Source organism: Coenobita brevimanus, chromosome 9 (genome assembly GCF_032717465.1).
Source record: "Coenobita brevimanus isolate Jiangsu-jjx chromosome 9, ASM3271746v2, whole genome shotgun sequence".
NCBI classification, from domain to species: domain Eukaryota; kingdom Metazoa; phylum Arthropoda; class Malacostraca; order Decapoda; family Coenobitidae; genus Coenobita; species Coenobita brevimanus.
In genome coordinates, this window is record NC_136962.1 from 6,337,747 (window position 1) to 6,363,143 (window position 25,397).

The 25,397-nt window shown below is 40.9% G+C and overlaps 1 protein-coding gene across 1 annotated transcript in view; it reads left to right on the top strand.

Annotated features, from left to right (window-relative positions):
- The window catches only part of LOC145410019 (carboxypeptidase A4-like), a 59,959-nt gene that overhangs the window by 5,208 nt on the left and 29,354 nt on the right, over positions 1 to 25,397 (top strand). Inside the window, exons 4-5 of the mRNA XM_080280242.1 lie at positions 2,007 to 2,173; positions 3,078 to 3,137. Of these exons, the coding sequence (XP_080136368.1) occupies positions 2,007 to 2,173; positions 3,078 to 3,137 (227 nt within the window). The remainder of the gene's footprint in view (positions 1 to 2,006; positions 2,174 to 3,077; positions 3,138 to 25,397) is intronic.

The window sequence follows — 25,397 nt, forward strand, 5'->3', positions numbered from 1 at the left end:
GTGACAAATAGCGGAGGGTAACGTCATTAAAAAACACAAATATCTCACCAAATACTCACCCTAGCGCTTGCAGTCTGTAACATCTACTGCACAAGTTCACCCTAGTCACGAAGAATCACGGTCAGCCTCCATATCCAACGGAAAATTAACGAAAAACGCGATTATTCTGGACCGTCTCACTGCACACACATCGGTATGAGTGTAAACAAAACATGAGCAATAGATCATCAAAAGTAATACTGAAACTTTATCTAGCATTAGTAAGGCCACATTTAGACTACGCAGTACAATTTTGGTGTCCTTACTATAGAATGGATATTAATTCGTTAGAAAATGTACAGAGAAGAATGACAAAAATGATACATGACGTCCGGAACCTGTCATATGAAGACAGACTGAAAAGACTAAGTCTGCATTCGCTAGAGAGGCGTAGAGTAAGGGGAGACTTAATTGAGGTGTTTAAGTGGATGAAGGGTATAAATAAGGGAGATATTAGCAAGGTACTTAAAGTGAGCATACAGGATAGAACTAGAAATAATGGTTTGAAACTAGAAAAATTCCGTTTCAATAAGGAAATAGGTAGAAATTGGTTTGGTAATAGAGTAGTAGACGAATGGAATAAGCTACCTAGTAAAGTAGTTGCTGCCTCTTCCATTGAGAGTTTCAAGCATAGGCTAGATAAGCATATGACAAATAAGGGGTGGGTATAGAAAAAAGAAAATCTTATAACCAATACTAATTCATAATTTTTCCTTTTCAGGTTACACTATGATAGTCTCTATTCTCCTTTCACACTTTCCTGTAAAACGTTCACGTCAGTGTGGTGCTCTTTCTGACTTTTTCCTGCCGGCTTCAGCTGGAGGGTTTGGAGGGCGGGGAAGAGCCTTCTTCTTTGCTATCCTTATCTCATTCTAGTAGTTCAGTTACTCTTCTAGGAGCTGCCTAGCATGGGCCAACCGGCCTACTGTATTTATCCTCTCTTCTTATGTTCGAAAGCGTTAACAATGTAATGTATTTCACCATCAAAATTAATCTGCAGAGGTAATTTTTAAACATATTTTTCACTGAACATAATAAACTGAAATTAATTTATGGATCCATTCGCCAAGTAAACGAATTTCGTAACAAACAAAACGAACGAGTGATTTTGTGGTAAAAGTTTCAAAATCACGCGTTCGTTTCAGCCTTGTGCTTTATAAAATTCATCAATATAATTACTCATTTTAGCATCATTTGGCATATGCATCAAAAAATTAATTGTAATTTAGTTTATTTAGTGACCAATGTGTTTAAAAATTACCTCTGTGAATAATTTTGTTAGCGAAAAAGAAAAATAATTAACTTCCTAACGCTTTCGAACGTCCCGCAGGTTTATTTACATTCCCGTCTCGGTGTGTGTGGTGGGGTGGTCCAGAATTATCGCGTTTTTCGTTAATTATTCGGTAGGTATGGAGGCTGACAGTGATTCTTCGTGACTAGCATGAACCTGTGCAATAGATGTTACAGACTGGGGCCGCTAGGGTGAGTATTTGGTGAGATATTTCGAATTTAAATGTCGTCACTCCCGGCATTTGTCACTGGCTTTAACTGAATCCCTGTCCGCTGCAAGGCTTTTATATCTGTTAACACACACACACACACACACACACACACACACACACACACGCAGGCAGAGCACAATACTTTATTATTGTTATATGTTGTAGCTGTCTCTCTCTCTCTCTCTCTCTCTCTCTCTCTCTCTCTTACAAATTGCGTTAACAGTATTGAATTATGATTACATTCTCACTACTGCTCGAGGTAAGACAATGATTGACAGGAGACAGCTACTCTCTCTCTCTCTCTCTCTCTCTCTCTCTCTCTCTCTCTCAACATATATATTCTTTTAATTTTCATCTCAGTACTCAACACCACACAAGTGTCCCAAACACCTCATCCTCAGCGATTTATTTCCCATCTTCCATCTTCACTAACCCCTCAAATAACCCCCTCTCTCGCCCCCCCAGGCCCCACGGGGTTCTCAGAGCTGGAGACGCAAGCAGTGAGGGATTATATCAATGAATTACAAAGTACAAGGAATTTGACAGCTTTCTTCACCATCCACTCATACCTTCAGCTGTGGCTGTATGCGTATGGCTGGAGTGGAGAGTCGGTGCCGGAGGAGCCTGAAGTGGTACGTACACAGAATTACGTACATGGATATACACGTACATACATGCATAATATATACACATACACACTGCCTCCAACAATACCTTAGTGGACACACACACACACACACACACACACACACACACACACACACACACACACACACACACACACACACACAACCTCACAAACAGTACCTCAGTGGACACACACACACACACACACACACACACACACACACACACACACACACACACACACACACAACCTCACAAACAGTACCTCAGTGGACACACACACACACACACACACACACACACACACACACACACACACACACACACACACACACACACACACACACTACCTCACAAACAGTACCTCAGTGGACACACACACACACACACACACACACACACACACACACACACACACACACATACACACTACATTATTACTGGTCACTTTATTTACCTCATAATTCGGCCAGGAAGATATCAGCTCCCAAACGGTTGAGATTTGGACTCATGTTGGTGCTTTGTTGATAGATAAATAGATAGACAGATAGATAGATAGAGCAACAATGGTCCATTACTTAACATTCTGAGCTTGCACGTGTAGGGAAAAGATTTGTATATATTAAAATTATGTGAGAGGGAGAGGGAGGCCGAGGATGAGATGGAGCGATGGAGCGGAGAGGTATATGAGAGAGGGGGGGGGCGGTGTGGTGTGAGCTGGGAGCACGGCAGTGAAATGGCGTTGGACAGGGCGACATGGAGGCGATTTGTTTGTGGCCACCCCTTACTGGATCTAGGCGTCTGGCAATAGATGGATGGAAAATGATGTGTGTTATTGGCTCTCGTGCTGTCGATAGGCGATGAATGAAGGCTCCTGTGTGTATATTTGATTTTCCTTCTTTTTTTCAGAGTCGTGTTGCTCAGATTGGAGTTAACGCGACTGAGTCAGTACACAACACACAGTATAGGGTTGGTTCCTTCTACAACCTTGTACGTAAGTAGTGGTAGTAGTAGTAGTAGTAGTGGTGGTGGTGGTAGTAGTAGTAAAAAAATAATATGGATAATAATAATAATAATAATAATAATAATAATAATAATAATAATAATAATAAAAGTAGGAGCATCGTTGTAGATCTTAGTACTAACATAATGATAACAATAATAGAAATGATAATGATAATAATAATAATAATAATAATACGGTAATAATAATAATAATAATAATAATAATAATAATAATAATAATAATAATAATAATAATAATAATAATAATACGGTAATAATAATAATAATAATAATAATATTATTATTATTATTATCTGTATCTCTATCTATATCAGTAAATCTATCCATCAATCAATCTATGCCCAGTTTTCTACTTTTGTCTATCTATCCATCAATCCATCTATCTATCTGTCTGTCTATCTATCTATATATCTATCAATCTATCTATCTATCTATCCATCCATCAATCCATCTATCTATCTATCTATATATCTATCAATCTATCTATCTATCTATCCATCCATCCATCCATCTATCTATCTATACTCGTATATCTATGAGTCTATCTATCTATCCATCCATCAATCCATCTATCTATCTATCTATATATCTATCAATCTATCTATCTATCCATCTGTCTGTTTATCTATCCATCAGTCTATCTATCAATCCGTATCTACCAGTAAATCTATCCATCCATCTATCATTCTATCTATACCCATTTCTGTATGTGTCTGTCTGTCTGTATATCTATCTATCAAACCATCTGTCTATCTGTTTATCAGTTAATCTATCCATCAATCACCTATACCCAGATTTCTACACATCTCTGTCTATTCATCAGTCCATCAATCCGTCTATCTACCCATCCATCTATCTGTTTATCTATCTATCCATCTATCTACCAGTAAATATATCAATCCGTCAATCTATCTATCAGCCCACTTCTTCACGTGTCTTTATCTATCTTTATGTATCTATCTATCTATCTGTCTATCTGCCAGTAAATATATCTATCCGTCAATCTATCTGTCAGGCCACTTCTTCACGTGTCTTTCTGTTTATTAATATGTATGTATCTATCTATCTATCAGGCCCAGGGTTCGGCCTGTCGATAGATTGGAGTTACAGCAGAGGCGTAATCTATTCCTACGTTCTGGTGTTACGCGATAAGGGCGAATATGGTTTCCTCTCGCCCTACACCCAAATCGTCCCTACTGGGGAAGAAACATGGGCGGGCCTGATCGCCGCTGTTATGGCCATTTAGAGAGAGAGAGAGAGAGAGAGAGGGGGTGGGGACACTGGTAAGATAAGAATACTGCATAGGAGAAATGAGAGAGAGAGTAGATAGAATTTAGAGAGAATCCTTTCTGACGGAAATATAAATTAGAAAAGGAGAAACAGAGAGAGATAGACATGAGATAATGCTGAGAGAGAGAGAGAGAGAGAGAGAGAGAGAGAGAGAGAGAGAGAGACAGGGAGAACACTAAACAATAAAAACTATATATATATATATATATATATATATATATATATTGTCAAGTCTCGCTACTAACATTCCAAGTCTTGTTAATCTCAATAAATCTAACATGTAACACTAACCTGTCACTATCCCCTAACATCATCTAAGAAATAACATCTAATATCTAACAGTATAGCATCACCTAACATCATCTAAACCATCAAACATCAAAGTCTAAGCATTTAATCTAACAAACATCGAACTAACACTGTCGCTATCATCTAACATCATCAGTAATCTAACGTCTAATACTAACCCATCACTGTCACCTAACATCATCAAACTTATCCATCAGTAACATCTAACTAAGCTATTACTATAATCTGCTCCTCTAACATCATCAGGAATCTAACATCTAACACTTATTATCCCATCACTGTCACCTAACATCATCAAACTTATCCATCAGTAACATCTAACTAAGCTATTACTATAATCTGCTCCTCTAACATCATCAGGAATCTAACATCTAACACTTATTATCCCATCACTGTCACCTAACATCATCAAACTTATCCATCAGTAACATCTAACTAAGCTATTACTATAATCTGCTCCTCTAACATCATCAGGAATCTAACATCTAACACTTATTATCCCATCACTGTCATCTAACATCATCTAACATCGTCACACCTATAATTAACCTCAAAATAGATTATGTGTGGGAATCAAATCTCTATACAGGTATGCTGATTACCTCTATCTATCTATCTATCTATTACCAGACGCCTCAATCCCGTTTGGGGTGGCCACAAACAAATCGCCTCCAAGTTGCCCTGTCCCCCGCCATTTCACTGCCCTGCTCCCAACTCACACCCCCCTCTCTCATATACCTCTCCACCCCATCCCTCCATCTCATCCTCGGCCTCCCCCTCCCTCTTCCCCCCTCCACCTCACTCACAAACACTCTCTTCGTCAGTCTTTCACCCTCCATCCTCTCCACATGGCCAAACCACCTCAGTGTGTTCCTCATAACGCTTCCTATCACATCCATCCACACCACAACGCTCCTTTATATCCTCATTCGTCAGCCTGTCTCTCCATGTGACTCCACAGGCTCCTCTTAAATAACTCATTTCCACTGCTCTCACTCTTGACTTGTGTCCTTCCAACAACGTCCAAGCTTCACTTCCATACGTTAGAGTTGGTATCACAATACTGTCATGTAGTAACTTTTTCACTTCCATGCTCACTTCCCTGTTTCTTATCACTGCTTTCAAAGAACCAGCAACCTTTCTTCCCTGCTGTACCCTTTCAAGCACTTCACCCTCCAAACCTCCATGCTTACTCATCACACTACCCAAGTACTTAAACGTACTCACATTTTCCAATTCCTCACCATCCAACCTCGCTGTCCATTCACTGACTTCACCTCTCTCAAAGACCATCGCTTTACTCTTCGCTACATTCACCTTTAGATTCCGTTTCTTACACACTCTCCCAAACTCATCCACCAAGCCTTGCAGCTCCCCTTCGTCTTCACTCAACAACACAGTATCATCTGCAAACAACAGTACAGGGAGTTTCCAAACACTATCCTCTCTCACCAGGGCCACTCCAACATCCACTACCCTACCTTGTACCTCTTTTATTACCCCGTCCATGTACAGATTGAACAACCATGGAGACATGACACATCCCTGTTTCAACCCAACCTTCAAAGAGAAAAATTCACTTAGTTCACCATCCACACGCACTGCAGCCTTTGCACCATCGTACATACTCTTCACAGCATTCAACAACTTCCCATCTACTCCATATATTCTTAACACTTTCCACAATCCTTGTCTATCCACCCTGTCATATGCTTTCTCCAAATCCATGAAAGCTGCATACAACTTCTTTCCCTTCTCTAGAAACTTTTCCACTAAAGATCTAAGAATGAATATCTGATCTACACAACCTCTTCCCTTCCTAAAGCCTCCCTGTTCTTCTCCAACTAATTTCTCTGTTCTTTCTCTAACTCTGTCAATAAGTATCCTACCATACACTTTTCCTATTATACTAAGAAGACAAATGCCCCTATGATTGCCACACACTTCTTTTTCCCCTTTTCCTTTGTACAAGGGAATAATTATACCTGACTTCCAATCCTCTGGGACTCTACCTTCCTCCCAGGCCAATCTGCACATCTTCCACATCCATTCTACTACTATCTCTCCACCATGCTTCAGCATTTCACCACACACACTCCATGAATTCCTGGGGGTTTCCCCGATTTAACTTTCTCCATTGCTTCCACAACTTCTATCCTACTGATTTCTTCCTGTCTTCTCACCTCTCTCCTTCTCCCAGCCATTCCCCAGCCACTCATACTCGCATTACTTCCATCCTCTATGTTCAACAATTCCTTAAAGTGTTCTCTCCATCTGCTCACTTTTTCTCCCTTCTTTTCCTAATTAAGAGGTCTCACCTGTATGGGATCCTCGTCGCATCCCCCGGGCTCCTATGACCCGTTTAGCTTTGAGAGAGAGAGAGAGAGAGAGAGAGAGAGAGAGAGAGAGAGAGAGAGAGAGAGAGAGATGGAAGGAAAAATAGGCGAAGAGGCAGAGGAAGAGAGAATAGAAATGAGAGGAAGATGGAGGAAAACAAAAGAGCTAGGGAAGGAGATGGAAAGAGTGAGAAACAGAGAAGGCAAGATAAAGAAGAAATAAAGAGATGGAAAGAGAAATACAAGAAATAGAAAATATAGAACAGAAATCCAAGTGCATTAAAACTTCGACTCAGTGCTTCAAAATTTGATGGTAATAATAATAATAATAATAATAATAATAATAATAAGACTGTAGCTGCCATAGCCAGTCCCTGCTGTGCACCTCTGCTAACACTGTTGTCTGACACAAGTTAGCTTTTTTGTACAAACTCCAAACATGTTGGTCCACCTGCACCACAAACTATACACACCTGGTGCACGACCACACAAACTATACACACCTGCTGCACGACCACACAAACTATACACACCTGCTGCACGACCACACAAACTATACACACCTGCTGCACGACCACACAAACTATACACACCTGCTGCACGACCACACAAACTATACACACCTGCTGCACGACCACACAAACTATACACACCTGCTGCACGACCACACAAACTATGCACACCTGCTGCACGACCACACAAACTATACACACCTGCTGCACGACCACACAAACTATACACACCTGCTGCACGACCACACAAACTATACACACCTGCTGCACGACCACACAAACTATACACACCTGCTGCACGACCACACAAACTATACACACCTGCTGCACGACCACACAAACTATACACACCTGCTGCACGACCACACAAACTATACACACCTGCTGCACGACCACACAAACTATGCACACCTGCTGCACGACCACACAAACTATGCACACCTGCTGCACGACCACACAAACTATACACACCTGCTGCACGACCACACAAACTATACACACCTGCTGCACGACCACACAAACTATACACACCTGCTGCAGGACTAGACAACACCTGTAGGACCAACAAGTGCCTGATTTAGGTGTTGGTCTGTCCTGTATGTAAGACCAATTGTATGTAAGACCAATTGTATGTAAGACCAATTGTATGCAAGACCAATTGTATGTAAGACCAGTTGTATGTAAGACCAATTGTATGCAAGACCAATTGTATGTAAGACCAATTGTATGTAAGACCAATTGTATGTAAGACCAGTTGTATGTAAGACCAGTTGTATGTAAGACCAATTGTATGTAAGACCAATTGAAAAGTGTGGCAATGTGGCGGGTCCCAAACATCCTAAGGTGACGCATCAATCGCCTTCACATTCGTCCATATTCGTGTATTTATATGTATTGTTTTGGGGTAAATTGAGGTGGGAAATTCATGATCTGTCCAGACATTTTTAGACCTGTGACCTTGAATAGTAGGTCAAGGTCACTGAAACAGGGTCAGTGTAATGGGGTCAGGTGCTGTACATCCACATTAAGTATGGTGAAAATAGGAGACGAAAAGTGACGGAACAATAATCATCATCATCATCATCATCATCCGGACCTCCTTTCCCACCCAAGGGCAGGGTGAGGAGTAGCAATGTCCAGACAGCCCAAAATTGCCCAATCCAATGGGCCACGCTTCCATTCACTCATCATTCAAGCCCCCGGAATCCTGGCTCTATCGGATACGCCAAAAACATTCACCACGTTCTGTAGCTTCACATATCGTATCCGACAGAGTCAATCTAGACGCTGCCACGTTAAAAAGGGGTGCCAAAAATCCCTGATCATGCATATCTCCTCACAAAATTCTTCCAGCCAGCTCGATCTCCCGTCAGTTCCCTAGCCTAACCGACTTCCAAACCTCTCTTCCTCACACATTCATCCACCATATCTCTCCACCTTCTCCTTGGCCTACCTCGCCTCCTCCCTCCTTCGAATTCGCTTAATGATAATAATAATAATAATAATAATAATACCACCACTACAACGACAATCACAGCTACCACTACCACCACCACCACCACTACTACTACTACTACTACTACTACTACTACTACTTCTCTCCTGGTAGTGGTAATAGGAAATTCATTGTAGTCAGGATGCACCATAGTCACCCTCTAAAATATGCAGATAAAAAGGCGGAGAGAAAAGTGGATGACAGCAACAAGCACACTCAAAAATGTGTGTGTGTGTGTGTGTGTGTGTGTGTGTGTGAGGCCAGGTGTTAAACAATATGGATAGACAGATAGATAGATATAGGTGTATAGAAGGACAGATAGATGAGTGCATAGATAGATATAGATAGATGGGTAGATAGACAGATATTGATAGATGGAGGCTAGATAGATTAATAGATACATAGATACGTAAACAGGTAGATAGCTAGACAGGTTGTTAAATAGATAGATAGACAGACGGATAGATAGGCAGATAGATACACAGATAGATATACTGAGAGAAGCTTGTCCAGTCATTTCTTGCTTGGTTAGGTGCGTTCTCTCTCTCTCTCTCTCTCTCTCTCTCAGAAAAAGTCAATGAACTCCTAAATGGCCCAGTTGTGTTTTTCATTGTCTCCTGCATAGACTGAATTTGCTTTTTTTTTTTTTTTAGAGAGAGAGAGAGAGAGAGAGATCATGTATGCATCCATTCATCCATCCATTAATACATACATACATACATACATTAATACATACATAAAACATACATACCTTCATACATAAATACATACATAGGTTATTTGCACACACGCACATTACGTATAAAAACTGCAGACCTAATCATGCTTATGTTAAGGAACACTGTTATATTAACCACAGGACCGACCACAGACCGTCCTTATCATCACCACTGAACTTCCCTACATCACATCACCATGATAATACAACCCATTGTAGTCATTTGTGGGATCACTACAGCTGTTTGGGAAAAATAACAGTGCACGGCATGCTACAACATACTAAAATATACATGTGACGTTTCACATAAGCATGATTAGGTCTGCAGTTTTTATACGTAATGTTAGAAACTCTACACACCTGTGTTGTTGCTGTTATATTTATAATTATTATTATCGCCCGCCTTTAGAATGTGGGGCGATAATGTAATTGCCTGCATCTGTGTGTGTGTGTGTGTGTGTGTGTGTGTGTGTGTGTGTGTGTGTGTGTGTGTGTGTGTGTGTGTGTGTGTGTGTGTGTGTGTGTGTGTGTGTGTGTGTGTCCCCATTATATCTCATGAACGACTTGAGTTATCAACATGAAACTTTCAGGGTATCAAGATATGGCCAAAATCTTGGACGAGTTCGAAAATGGGCACTCAGGGTCAACGTCAGGTCACCAAAATGGCTGCCAAGGTGAAACAGTTCTTATCGCCCTCCTTTAGCACCATTCTATCTAATGAACGGCTTGAGCTATCAACATGAAACCTTCAGGATATCAAGATAAAGCCTAAATGTTAGACTTGGCCAACAGCATGTTCTGGCAAGCGATTAGCATTCGGCTCCCGAATGTCTTTCTTTCATTATTAATGCATACCACGTATATTCACCGGTAAAGGGTGGACAACAGGCCTGGTGGCCCCGGGATGAGGGGAGGGGTTGTGTGGTGTCGGAGTGGGGGAGGAGTGGGGTCGATGGTAACTGGGAAAGAGAGGGTGTAACTGGGGCGGCAGTAGGAGGGGGGAGGTAAGTGATGAGTTGTCGGCGGTGGGACAGGGAATATGTGGTTATCAGATACACAGACGTAAGGACAATCAAATTTATTATTATACAGATTTATAGTGGATTATCAGCAGGAGTAGCAGTTGTGGTATTGTGAGAGAAATTAGACAGTCAGTGGGAAAAGGGGGGGTTAGTAGTGGCAGTGTCAATAATGGTAGTAACAGATTCAGCAGTCTTGTGCTAACATTATTTGTGTGGAAGTGATGATGTGACGAATACTGTAATACAGTAGGCGTTATAGGACCGGATGACTAGAAACCCCCTAAGGAATATGACGGCACGCAGTAAGAGGATACCGGAAAGTAACAGCAATAGAAGAGACAGAGACTGAAGGAAAATAATGCACGTATGAGGTGAAGCAACAGTAAAGGCCTGGATAACAAGGCGGATGAGGATACCACAACTGTATCTTCGTTGTCTCATAATATTTTCTGTTGTTTTCTTCTAATTTGGTGAATGCTCTCCGCTGCCCATCACAGTGTGGTTTATTCGTCCACATAAAATAATTTTAACATTTGTAACCTTCCCCACAGCTACTGTGGGAATCAGCATTAAAATCACAATCATTCTATATTATAGCTTTAGACAATCCAGGAATAACATATTCACAAAAATTATCGCTGACCAGTCGCAGCTTATATATAACTGGTTCGGTGCTTTATATGTATGATGAGGATCCGAAACAGATGAGTCGTGTCTAGACCAGTTTCACAGGACTCCATGATAACATAGTAGCCTATGTTATAATACTGTACATGCTATGTGTGTCACGAACGCAAAATGTTTTGCGGGTGAAGAGCATGTAAATGTTTCGAATCCAGTTTCTTTAAGTTTCTCACCATTCGCCTCATAGCTCAGACCAAACTACCACTCTCAGTTATTTGTTCGCCTGCCCTCACTCCAACCCTGGGGTGGGATGTTAGAAAGCTCGTTACGGCCGCTAAGATCATCGTAGTGGGTACGATAATCATAGCGCGCTCGTAAACCGCTAAGGTGTATGTTCAAACAAATTTTACGATCCTCCATCCGCCATATTTGCTCGTAGCGTTACGATTTCTGACAAGCACCCTTAAGCTGATCGTAGTGTCGCATAGTGGATGTTTCTCTAATAAACAAACCGAATCATGTGATGCTAAGTTTGTTTATTTACCCTTTTCTGTGAACGAAGATGGAGTTACAAGTGGTTTTACAGGTAGAACTGGCATTACGAAGAGCGATGAGATTTGAGAGGAACTACAGAGACATAATGGATCCATTTGCTTACAGTGGCGAACATTTGTTGAGATATAGGTTTCCCAGACAAGAATTCCTTCACTGGTGTGCAAGAGTTGAACCACTAGTTGGACCAGCGACAAGAAGATCCCGTGCTGTGCCATGTCATTTGCAGGTGTTAATGACATTCAGATTATATGCAAGTGGCTCATTTCAGAGTGTGTTGGCAGACATTAGGCTTAACACATGGACGTGTGAGCAGAATGATTAAGGGTGGCACACGTGTTGTACAGAAAATCTCTTAATTAAGGAAGTTAAGATGCCAAGAGGTAAGCAAAGAGGGGGAATTTTTCGTTTCTACTGCTTACATCTGTAAATGGAGAAATGGCGTTCCCCCGAGCTAGACCCTATTTTGGATCATATAGCCCCGCTAGGTTACAGGAGCGCCCTACCACTCCCGGCACGGCAGTCCCGGGCAGGGCTCGAACTCGCAATCCCCCGATTACGAGCTCGATGCTTTACCACTGAGCTATCGTGCCCCCTTACATCTGTAAAAATGCAGACCGATGCACTGTTCATTAAAACATGGTTTAAGTCTGTGGGAGTTGTAATGATACAGTCTGAAGCCAATGATATACTGTATAGTTTATTCAGGTAAAAGGGTCTCAGTTTGGATCTCCATATTTTCAAAATCATCACTACGTTTTGTTAATATGATGTGGATCTTTCACCCACACTATAGTTATACCCAAGGTGATGTGATTGTTCTTCAGCACTGTCTGTCTGTCGAGCCAACCCTGTATTAACGCCATCATCTCATGTGTAAAATTTGCTCGACGAATTCGTTTGGTAGGGGACTCGTCACTTGTCATGTCTTGTATGTCTTGGGATGAATATCGTGGTTGTTTGAGTGATGTAATGGCGCGCCTGGATAAGTGTATTTAACATTTTGGAACTCCATTTTGATTGACCCACAATCTTTCAAGGTTTATGAAATCTCTCTTCTGATTGGCTCAGCGACTATTAGCTGGGTTGCATTATGAACGATAGGAACGGAACGGAACGGGTTTTACGATCGCATCATCGTGAGCTACGAGCGTTGCCGCGAGCGGAAGAAGATACACCTTAGCGGTTGTCGTAGCTCACGATCAAAGATGGCCGCTACGAGCGCGTTACGATGATCATAGCGGCGTCTGGCAACGATCTTTTGAACATCCCAGCCCTGACTTCCACTTCCTGCCACCGAAGGGGGTACAGAAACTTTGGTGCGTGGGTGTACACTTTGGGTGCTGCAGCTGTCAATGGGGGGCGGAGAGAAGCAGGCTATGTGCATCGACTGTGGAACCCATGCTAGGCAGTATCTTTTTTTGTCTCTAGTTTCTTTTCTTTTCTTTTCTTTTTCGTTTTTTTTAACTAATTTCCGCATTTTTTGTAAAATTTCCCTGAAGTATATTTATCAGTGAGGCTGCAGGTGGATCTCTCTCTCTCTCTCTCTCTCTGTTTATATTTGTTTTTCTTTGTTTATCTGTTTCTTTCTTGTCTTCGTATGATTAATTTCTGACCCTTATAAAATTTTCCTCACATATCTGTCTCTGTTTACCCTTGTCTACCTGGCTATTAAGCTGTGTGTGTGTGTGTGTGTGTGTGTGTGTGTGTGTGTGTGTGTGTGTGTGTGTGTGTGTGTGTGTGTTGGTTTATTATTCTTTTTTTTCCAATTTTAGTCTGACCTTGGCCATAATTTGATTCTCTCTCTCTCTCTCTCTCTCTCTCTCTCTCTCTCTCTCTCTCTCTCTCTCTCTCTCTCTCTCTCTCTCTCTCTTTCACTCTCTCTCATACACAGACACACACGTCCATCCATCCATCCATCCACCCAACCTACCCCACACCACCACCACCACCACCACCACCTCTCTCTCTCTCTCTCTCTCTCTCTCTCTCTCTCTCTCTCTCTCTCACACACACACACACACACACACACACACACACACATGTCAGGACTCCATAATATAATAATACAACTCATAGACAGCTAGACAGTTAGGCAGATAGACAGATAGATAGAAGCACCAAGCCAGGGTGTAAGATAGGTAGTGTATCAGCAAGAATCAAGCAAAAGGAAATTAGCTTGCAACTCTTAAAGTGAAGGAATGCTGGTCCTGCACCGGAAGCTGTACATACAGTACACACAGACATACAGTGTTCAAGATGTTTCCACGACAGTATAGCACACGTGACACGACCCCTGCTAAACGAGAATGTAGCAATCGGAGCTGAGAAAGAGGCTGGCCATAGAACCGGCAGGTAGTGGAGAGATCAAATAAGAAGAGGGGTCCAACTAGACTTAGTATATTAAGTCCCTTGTAGTACATACGCTGCTCAACTTAGACTTTCTCTGAAGATAATAAATCAAGATCAACTCCCTGTATTCATCTTTAACTCCTCATGCTCTTCAGTTACCAAAATAACTTTAACCAAAACTCAAGACTTAAATATTACAAGACTAATGAGTTATATATATATATATATATATATATATATATATATATATATATATATATATATATATATATATATATATATATATTTATATATATATATATATATATATATATATATATATATATATATATATATATATATATATATATATATATATATATATATAAATGGTGGCTGCAAAGTTTCAACAATAAACTGGTGGCAGTAACGATCGACTCTATGCCTACGAACCATCATTTCTACAAAAGCAGGCGAAACTGTAACCAAGATCAGCTCCAGTTCTACAGCTGATTCTACATTACTACAATTCTACGATCAAGTAACCACAAGCGAAGAACGAGTCTACGAGTCTACGAGCATACAGTAGCAACGACGAGTTACGAGTGAGGATCAACAACCTCTGCCATTAACTACAAATAACAAGTCTACAAGACAACTCTATAATTTCATGCAACTTCAAGCAGCAGCAAGAAGAATAAAAAACAAAACAAGTAAATGAAAAACAAGAACAAAGCAACAAGCACTAGAACCCCTCCGCTCTGTCCTACCGCCCCCCTACCTCCACTGCTGACGCAGGTCAAGACGACACGGCAAACACCAGGGCCACATTTATAACGCATCTTACCTTTCCTCACTCAGGTTACTCATCGCTACTCAGTTACTCACCACAGCTACAAGTGTGGGAAGCCGACGTCACCATGTGTATCTGCTGAGACGACATCACCAACACCTCACAAACAGTATCTCAGTGCACACACACACACACACACACACACACACACACACACACACACACACACACACACACACACTACCTCAAACAGTACCTCAGTGGAGACACACACACACACACACACACACACACACACACACACACACACACACACACACACACACACACACACACTCCCTCACAAACAGTACCTCACAAACAGTACCTCAGTGGACACACACACACACACACACACACACACACACACACACACACAGACACGCTACATTATTACTGGTCACTTTATTTACCTCATAATTCGGCCAGGAAGATATCAGCTCCCAAACGGTTGAGATTTGGACTCATGTTGGTGCTTTGTTGATAGATAAATAGATAGACAGATAGATAGATAGAGCAACAATGGTCCATTACTTAACATTCTGAGCTTGCACGTGTAGGGAAAAGATTTGTATATATTAAAATTATGTGAGAGGGAGAGGGAGGCCGAGGATGAGATGGAGCGATGGAGCGGAGAGGTATATGAGAGAGGGGGGGGGGCGGTGTGGTGTGAGCTGGGAGCACGGCAGTGAAATGGCGTTGGACAGGGCGACATGGAGGCGATTTGTTTGTGGCCACCCCTTACTGGATCTAGGCGTCTGGCAATAGATGGATGGAAAATGATGTGTGTTATTGGCTCTCGTGCTGTCGATAGGCGATGAATGAAGGCTCCTGTGTGTATATTTGATTTTCCTTCTTTTTTTCAGAGTCGTGTTGCTCAGATTGGAGTTAACGCGACTGAGTCAGTACACAACACACAGTATAGGGTTGGTTCCTTCTACAACCTTGTACGTAAGTAGTGGTAGTAGTAGTAGTAGTAGTGGTGGTGGTGGTGGTAGTAGTAGTAAAAAAATAATATGGATAATAATAATAATAATAATAATAATAATAATAATAGTAATAATACTAAAAGTAGGAGCATCGTTGTAGATCTTAGTATTAACATAATGATAACAATAATAGAAATGATAATGATAATAATAATAATAATAATAATAATACGGTAATAATAATAATAATAATAATAATAATATTATTATTATTATTATTATCTGTCTATCTATCTATATCAGTAAATCTATCCATCAATCAATCTATGCCCAGTTTTCTACTTTTGTCTATCTATCCATCAATCCATCTATCTATCTGTCTGTCTATCTATCTATATATCTATCAATCTATCTATCTATCTATCCATCCATCAATCCATCTATCTATCTATCTATATATCAATCTATCTATCTATCTATCCATCCATCCATCCATCTATCTATCTATATATCTATCAATCTATCTATCTATCTATCCATCAATCCATCTATCTATCTATGTATATATCTATCAATCTATCTATCTATCCATCTGTCTGTTTATCTATCCATCAGTCTATCTATCAATCCGTAGGTACCAGTAGATCTATCCATCCATCTATCATTCTATCTATACCCATTTCTGTATGTGTCTGTCTGTCTATCTATCTATCAAACCATCTGTCTATCTGTTTATCAGTTAATCTATCCATCAATCACCTATACCCAGATTTCTACACATCTCTGTCTATTCATCAGTCCATCAATCCGTCTATCTACCCATCCATCTATCTGTTTATCTATCTATCCATCTATCTACCAGTAAATATATCAATCCGTCAATCTATCTATCAGCCCACTTCTTCACGTGTCTTTATCTATCTTTATGTATCTATCTATCTATCTGTCTATCTGCCAGTAAATATATCTATCCGTCAATCTATCTGTCAGGCCACTTCTTCACGTGTCTTTCTGTTTATTAATATGTATGTATCTATCTATCTATCAGGCCCAGGGTTCGGCCTGTCGATAGATTGGAGTTACAGCAGAGGCGTAATCTATTCCTACGTTCTGGTGTTACGCGATAAGGGCGAATATGGTTTCCTCTCGCCCTACACCCAAATCGTCCCTACTGGGGAAGAAACATGGGCGGGCCTGATCGCCGCTGTTATGGCCATTTAGAGAGAGAGGGGGGGGGACACTGGTAAGATAAGAATACTGCATAGGAGAAATGAGAGAGAGAGTAGATAGAATTTAGAGAGAATCCTTTCTGACGGAAATATAAATTAGAAAAGGAGAAACAGAGAGAGATAGACATGAGATAATGCTGAGAGAGAGAGAGAGAGAGACAGACAGACAGACAGACAGACAGACAGACAGACAGAGAGAGAGAGAGAGAGAGAAACACTATATATATATATATATATATATATATATATATATATATATATCTATATATATATATATATATATATATATATATATATATATATATATATATATATTGTCAAGTCTCGCTACTAACATTCCAAGTCTTGTTAATCTCAATAAATCTAACATGTAACACTAACCTGTCACTATCCCCTAACATCATCTAAGAAATAACATCTAATATCTAACAGTATAGCATCACCTAACATCATCTAAACCATCAAACATCAAAGTCTAAGCATTTAATCTAACAAACATCGAACTAACACTGTCGCTATCATCTAACATCATCAGTAATCTAACGTCTAATACTAACCCATCACTGTCACCTAACATCATCAAACTTATCCATCAGTAACATCTAACTAAGCTATTACTATAATCTGCTCCTCTAACATCATCAGGAATCTAACATCTAACACTTATTATCCCATCACTGTCACCTAACATCATCAAACTTATCCATCAGTAACATCTAACTAAGCTATTACTATAATCTGCTCCTCTAACATCATCAGGAATCTAACATCTAACACTTATTATCCCATCACTGTCACCTAACATCATCAAACTTATCCATCAGTAACATCTAACTAAGCTATTACTATAATCTGCTCCTCTAACATCATCAGGAATCTAACATATAACACTTACTAACCCATCACTATCATCTAACATCATCTAACATCGTCACACTTATAATTAACCTCAAAATAGATTATGTGTGGGAATCAAATCTCTATACAGGTGTGCTGATTACCTCTATCTATCTATCATTGCCAGACGCCTCAATCCCGTTTGGGGTGGCCACAAACAAATCGCCTCCAAGTTGCCCTGTCCCCCGCCTTTTCACTGCCCTGCTCCCAACTCACACCCCCCTCTCTCATATACCTCTCCACCCCATCCCTCCATCTCATCCTCGGCCTCCCCCTCCCTCTTCCCCCCTCCACCTCACTCACATCCACTCTCTTCGTCAGTCTTTCACCCTCCATCCTCTCCACATGGCCAAACCACCTCAGTGTGTTCCTCATAACGCTTCCTATCACATCCATCCACACCACAACGCTCCTTTATATCCTCACTCGTCAGCCTGTCTCTCCATGTGACTCCACAGGCTCCTCTTAAATAACTCATTTCCACTGCTCTCACTCTTGACTTGTGTCCTTCCAACAACGTCCAAGCTTCACTTCCATACGTTAGAGTTGGTATCACAATACTTTCATGTAGTAACTTTTTCACTTCCATGCTCACTTCCCTGTTTCTTATCACTGCTTTCAAAGAACCAGCAACCTTTCTTCCCTGCTGTACCCTTTCAAGCACTTCACCCTCCAAACCTCCATGCTTACTCATCACACTACCCAAGTACTTAAACGTACTCACATTTTCCAATTCCTCACCATCCAACCTCGCTGTCCATTCACTGACTTCACCTCTCTCAAAGACCATCACTTTACTCTTCGCTACATTCACCTTTAGATTCCGTTTCTTACACACTCTCCCAAACTCATCCACCAAGCCTTGCAGCTCCCCTTCGTCTTCACTCAACAACACAGTATCATCTGCAAACAACAGTACAGGGAGTTTCCAAACACTACCCTCTCTCACCAGGGCCACTCCAACATCCACTACCCTACCTTGTACCTCTTTTATTACCCCGTCCATGTACAGATTGAACAACTATGGAGACATGACACATCCCTGTTTCAACCCAACCTTCAAAGAGAAAAATTCACTTAGTTCACCATCCACACGCACTGCAGCCTTTGCACCATCGTACATACTCTTCACAGCATTCAACAACTTCCCATCTACTCCATATATTCTTAACACTTTCCACAATCCTTGTCTATCCACCCTGTCATATGCTTTCTCCAAATCCATGAAAGCTGCATACAACTTCTTTCCCTTCTCTAGAAACTTTTCCACTAAAGATAAGAATGAATATCTGATCTACACAACCTCTTCCCTTCCTAAAGCCTCCCTGTTCTTCTCCAACTAATTTCTCTGTTCTCTCTCTAACTCTGTCAATAAGTATCCTACCATACACTTTTCCTATTATACTAAGAAGACAAATGCCCCTATGATTGCCACACACTTCTTTTTCCCCTTTTCCTTTGTACAAGGGAATAATTATACCTGACTTCCAATCCTCTGGGACTCTACCTTCCTCCCAGGCCAATCTGCACATCTTCCACATCCATTCTACTACTATCTCTCCCCCATGCTTCAGCATTTCACCACACACTCCATCAATTCCTGGGGGTTTCCCCGATTTAACTTTCTCCATTGCTTCCACAACTTCTATCCTACTGATTTCTTCCTGTCTTCTCACCTCTCTCCTTCTCCCAGCCATTCCCCAGCCACTCATACTCGCATTACTTCCATCCTCTATGTTCAACAATTCCTTAAAGTGTTCTCTCCATCTGCTCACTTTTTCTCCCTTCTTTTCCTAATTAAGAGGTCTCACCTGTATGGGATCCTCGTCGCATCCCCCGGGCTCCTATGACCCGTTTAGCTTTGAGAGAGAGAGAGAGAGATGGAAGGAAAAATAGGCGAAGAGGCAGAGGAAGAGAGAATAGAAATGAGAGAAGATGGATGAAAACAAAAGAGCTAGGGAAGGAGATGGAAAGAGTGAGAAAGAGAGAAGGCAAGATAAAGAAGAAATAAAGAGAGGGAAAGAGAAATACAAGAAACAGAAAATATAGAACAGAAATCCAAGTGCATTAAAACTTCGACTCATTGCTTCAAAATTTGATGGTAATAATAATAATAATAATAATAATAATAATAATAATAATAATAAGACTGTAGCTGCCATAGCCAGTCCCTGCTGTGCACCTCTGCTAACACTGTTGTCTGACACAAGTTAGCTTTTTTGTACAAACTCCAAACATGTTGGTCCACCTGCACCACAAACTATACACACCTGCTGCACGACCACAAACTATACACACCTGCTGCACGACCACACAAACTATACACACCTGCTGCACGACCACACAAACTATACACACCTGCTGCACGACCACACAAACTATACACACCTGCTGCACGACCACAAACTATACACACCTGCTGCACGACCACACAAACTATACACACCTGCTGCACGACCACACAAACTATACACACCTGCTGCACGACCACACAAACTATACACACCTGCTGCACGACCACACAAACTATACACACCTGCTGCACGACCACACAAACTATACACACCTGCTGCATGACCACACAAACTATACACACCTGCTGCACGACCACACAAACTATACACACCTGCTGCACGACCACACAAACTATACACACCTGCTGCACGACCACACAAACTATACACACCTGCTGCACGACCACACAAACCATACACACCTGCTGCACGACCACACAAACTATACACACCTGCTGCACGACCACACAAACTATACACACCTGCTGCACGACCACACAAACTATACACACCTGCTGCACGACCACACAAACTATACACACCTGCTGCACGACCACACAAACTATACACACCTGCTGCAGGACTAGACAACAGGTCTGTCCTGTATGTAAGACCAATTGTATGTAGGACCAATTGTATGTAAGACCAGTTGTATGTAAGACCAATTGTATGCAAGACCAATTGTATGTAAGACCAGTTGTATGTAAGACCAGTTGTATGTAAGACCAATTGTATGTAAGACCAATTGTATGTAAGACCAATTGTATGTAAGACCAGTTGTATGTAAGACCAATTGTATGTAAGACCAGTTGTATGTAAGACCAATTGTATGTAAGACCAGTTGTATGTAAGACCAATTGTATGTAAGACCAGTTGTATGTAAGACCAATTGTATGTAAGACCAATTGTATGTAAGACCAATTGTATGTAAGACCAATTGTATGTAAGACCAATTGTATGTAAGACCAATTGTATGTAAGACCAATTGTATGTAAGACCAATTGTATGTAAGACCAATTGTATGTAAGACCAATTGTATGTAAGACCAATTGTATGCAAGACCAATTGTATGTAAGACCAATTGTATGTAAAACCAATTGTATGTAAAACCAATTGTATGTAAGACCAATTGTATGTAAGACCAATTGTATGTAAGACCAGTTGTATGTAAGACCAATTGTATGTAAGACCAATTGTATGCAAGACCAATTGTATGCAAGACCAATTGTATGTAAGACCAGTTGTATGTAAGACCAATTGTATGTAAGACCAATTGTATGTAAGACCAATTGTATGCAAGACCAATTGTATGTAAGACCAATTGTATGTAAGACCAATTGTATGTAAGACCAATTGTATGTAAGACCAATTGTATGCAAGATCAATTGTATGTAAGACCATTTGTATGTAAGACCAATTGTATGTAAGACCAATTGTATGTAAGACCAATTGTATGTAAGACCAATTGTATGTAAGACCAGTTGTATGTAAGACCAATTGTATGTAAGACCAATTGTATGCAAGATCAATTGTATGTAAGACCAATTGTATGTAAGACCAATTGTATGTAAGACCAGTTGTATGTAAGACCAATTGTATGTAAGACCAATTGTATGTAAGACCAATTGAAAAGTGTGGCAATGTGGCGGGTCCCAAACATCCTAAGGTGACGCATCAAATCGCCTTCATATTCGTCCATATTCGTGTATTTATATGTATTGTTTTGGGGTAAATTGAGGTGGGAAATTCATGATCTGTCCAGACATTTTTAGACCTGTGACCTTGAATAGTAGGTCAAGGTCACTGAAACAGGGTCAGTGTAATGGGGTCAGGTGCTGTACATCCACATTAAGTATGGTGAAAATAGGAGACGAAAAGTGACGGAACAATAATCATCATCATCATCATCATCCGGACCTCCTTTCCCACCCAAGGGCAGGGTGAGGAGTAGCAATGTCCAGACAGCCCAAAATTGCCCAATCCAATGGGCCACGCTTCCATTCACTCATCATTCAAGCCCCCGGAATCCTGGCTCTATCGGATACGCCAAAAACATTCACCACGTTCTGTAGCTTCACATATCGTATCCGACAGAGTCAATCTAGACGCTGCCACGTTAAAAAGGGGTGCCAAAAATCCCTGATCATGCATATCTCCTCACAAAATTCTTCCAGCCAGCTCGATCTCCCGTCAGTTCCCTAGCCTCACCGACTTCCAAACCTCTCTTCCTCACACATTCATCCACCATATCTCTCCACCTTCTCCTTGGCCTACCTCGCCTCCTCCCTCCTTCGAATTCGCTTAATGATAATAATAATAATAATAATAATACCACCACTACAACGACAATCACAGCTATCACTACCACCACCACCACCACTACTACTACTACTACTACTACTACTACTACTTCTCTCCTGGTAGTGGTAATAGGAAATTCATTGTAGTCAGGATGCACCATAGTCACCCTCTAAAATATGCAGATAAAAAGGCGGAGAGAAAAGTGGATGGCAGCAACAAGCACACTCAAAAATGTGTGTGTGTGTGTGTGTGTGTGTGTGTGTGTGTGTGTGTGTGTGTGTGTGTGTGAGGCCAGGTGTTAAACAATATGGATAGACAGATAGATAGATATAGGTGTATAGAAGGACAGATAGATGAGTGCATAGATAGATATAGATAGATGGGTAGATAGACAGATATTGATAGATGGAGGCTAGATAGATTAATAGATACATAGATACGTAAACAGGTAGATAGCTAGACAGGTTGTTAAATAGATAGATAGACAGACGGATAGATAGGCAGATAGATACACAGATAGATATACTGAGAGAAGCTTGTCCAGTCATTTCTTGCTTGGTTAGGTGCGTTCTCTCTCTCTCCCTCTCTCTCTCTCTCTCTCTCTCTCTCTCTCTCTCTCTCTCTCTCTCTCTCTCTCTCTCTCTCTCAGAAAAAGTCAATGAACTCCTAAATGGCCCAGTTGTGTTTTTCATTGTCTCCTGCATAGACTGAATTTGCTTTTTTTTTTTTTTTTTTTTTTTTATTAGAGAGAGAGAGAGAGAGAGAGAGAGAGAGAGAGAGAGAGAGAGAGATCATGTATGCATCCATTCATCCATCCATCCATCCATTAATACATACATACATACATACATTAATACATACATAAAACATACATACCTTCATACATAAATACATACATAGGTTATTTGCACACACGCACATTACGTATAAAAACTGCAGACCTAATCATGCTTATGTTAAGGAGCACTGTTATATTAACCACAGGACCGACCACAGACCGTCCTTATCATCACCACTGAACTTCCCTACATCACATCACCATGATAATACAACCCATTGTAGTCATTTGTGGGATCACTACAGCTGTTTGGGAAAAATAACAGTGCACGGCATGCTACAACATACTAAAATATACATGTGACGTTTCACATAAGCATGATTAGGTCTGCAGTTTTTATACGTAATGTTAGAAACTCTACACACCTGTGTTGTTGCTGTTATATTTATAATTATTATTATCGCCCGCCTTTAGAATGTGGGGCGATAATGTAATTGCCTGCATCTGTGTGTATGTGTGTGTGTGTGTGTGTGTGTGTGTGTGTGTGTGTGTGTGTGTGTGTGTGTGTGTGTGTGTGTGTGTGTGTGTGTGTGTGTGTGTGTGTGTGTGTGTGTGTGTGTGTGTGTGTGTGTGTTTCCATTATATCTCATGAACGACTTGAGTTATCAACATGAAACTTTCAGGGTATCAAGATATGGCCAAAATCTTGGACGAGTTCGAAAATGGGCACTCAGGGTCAACGTCAGGTCACCAAAATGGCTGCCAAGGTGAAACAGTTCTTATCGCCCTCCTTTAGCACCATTCTATCTAATGAACGGCTTGAGCTATCAACATGAAACCTTCAGGATATCAAGATAAAGCCTAAATGTTAGACTTGGCCAACAGCATGTTCTGGCAAGCGATTAGCATTCGGCTCCCGAATGTCTTTCTTTCATTATTAATGCATACCACGTATATTCACCGGTAAAGGGTGGACAACAGGCCTGGTGGCCCCGGGATGAGGGGAGGGGTTGTGTGGTGTCGGAGTGGGGGAGGAGTGGGGTCGATGGTAACTGGGAAAGAGGGGGTGTAACTGGGGCGGCAGTAGGAGGGGGGAGGTAAGTGATGAGTTGTCGGCGGTGGGACAGGGAATATGTGGTTATCAGATACACAGACGTAAGGACAATCAAATTTATTATTATACAGATTTATAGTGGATTATCAGCAGGAGTAGCAGTTGTGGTATTGTGAGAGAAATTAGACAGTCAGTGGGAAAAGGGGGGTTAGTAGTGGCAGTGTCAATAATGGTAGTAACAGATTCAGCAGTCTTGTGCTAACATTATTTGTGTGGAAGTGATGATGTGACGAATACTGTAATACAGTAGGCGTTATAGGACCGGATGACTAGAAACCCCTAAGGAATATGACGGCACGCAGTAAGAGGATACCGGAAAGTAACAGCAATAGAAGAGACAGAGACTGAAGGAAAATAATGCACGTATGAGGTGAAGCAACAGTAAAGGCCTGGATAACAAGGCGGATGAGGATACCACAACTGTATCTTCGTTGTCTCATAATATTTTCTGTTGTTTTCTTCTAATTTGGTGAATGCTCTCCGCTGCCCATCACAGTGTGGTTTATTCGTCCACATAAAATAATTTTAACATTTGTAACCTTCCCCACAGCTACTGTGGGAATCAGCATTAAAATCACAATCATTCTATATTATAGCTTTAGACAATCCAGGAATAACATATTCACAAAAATTATCGCTG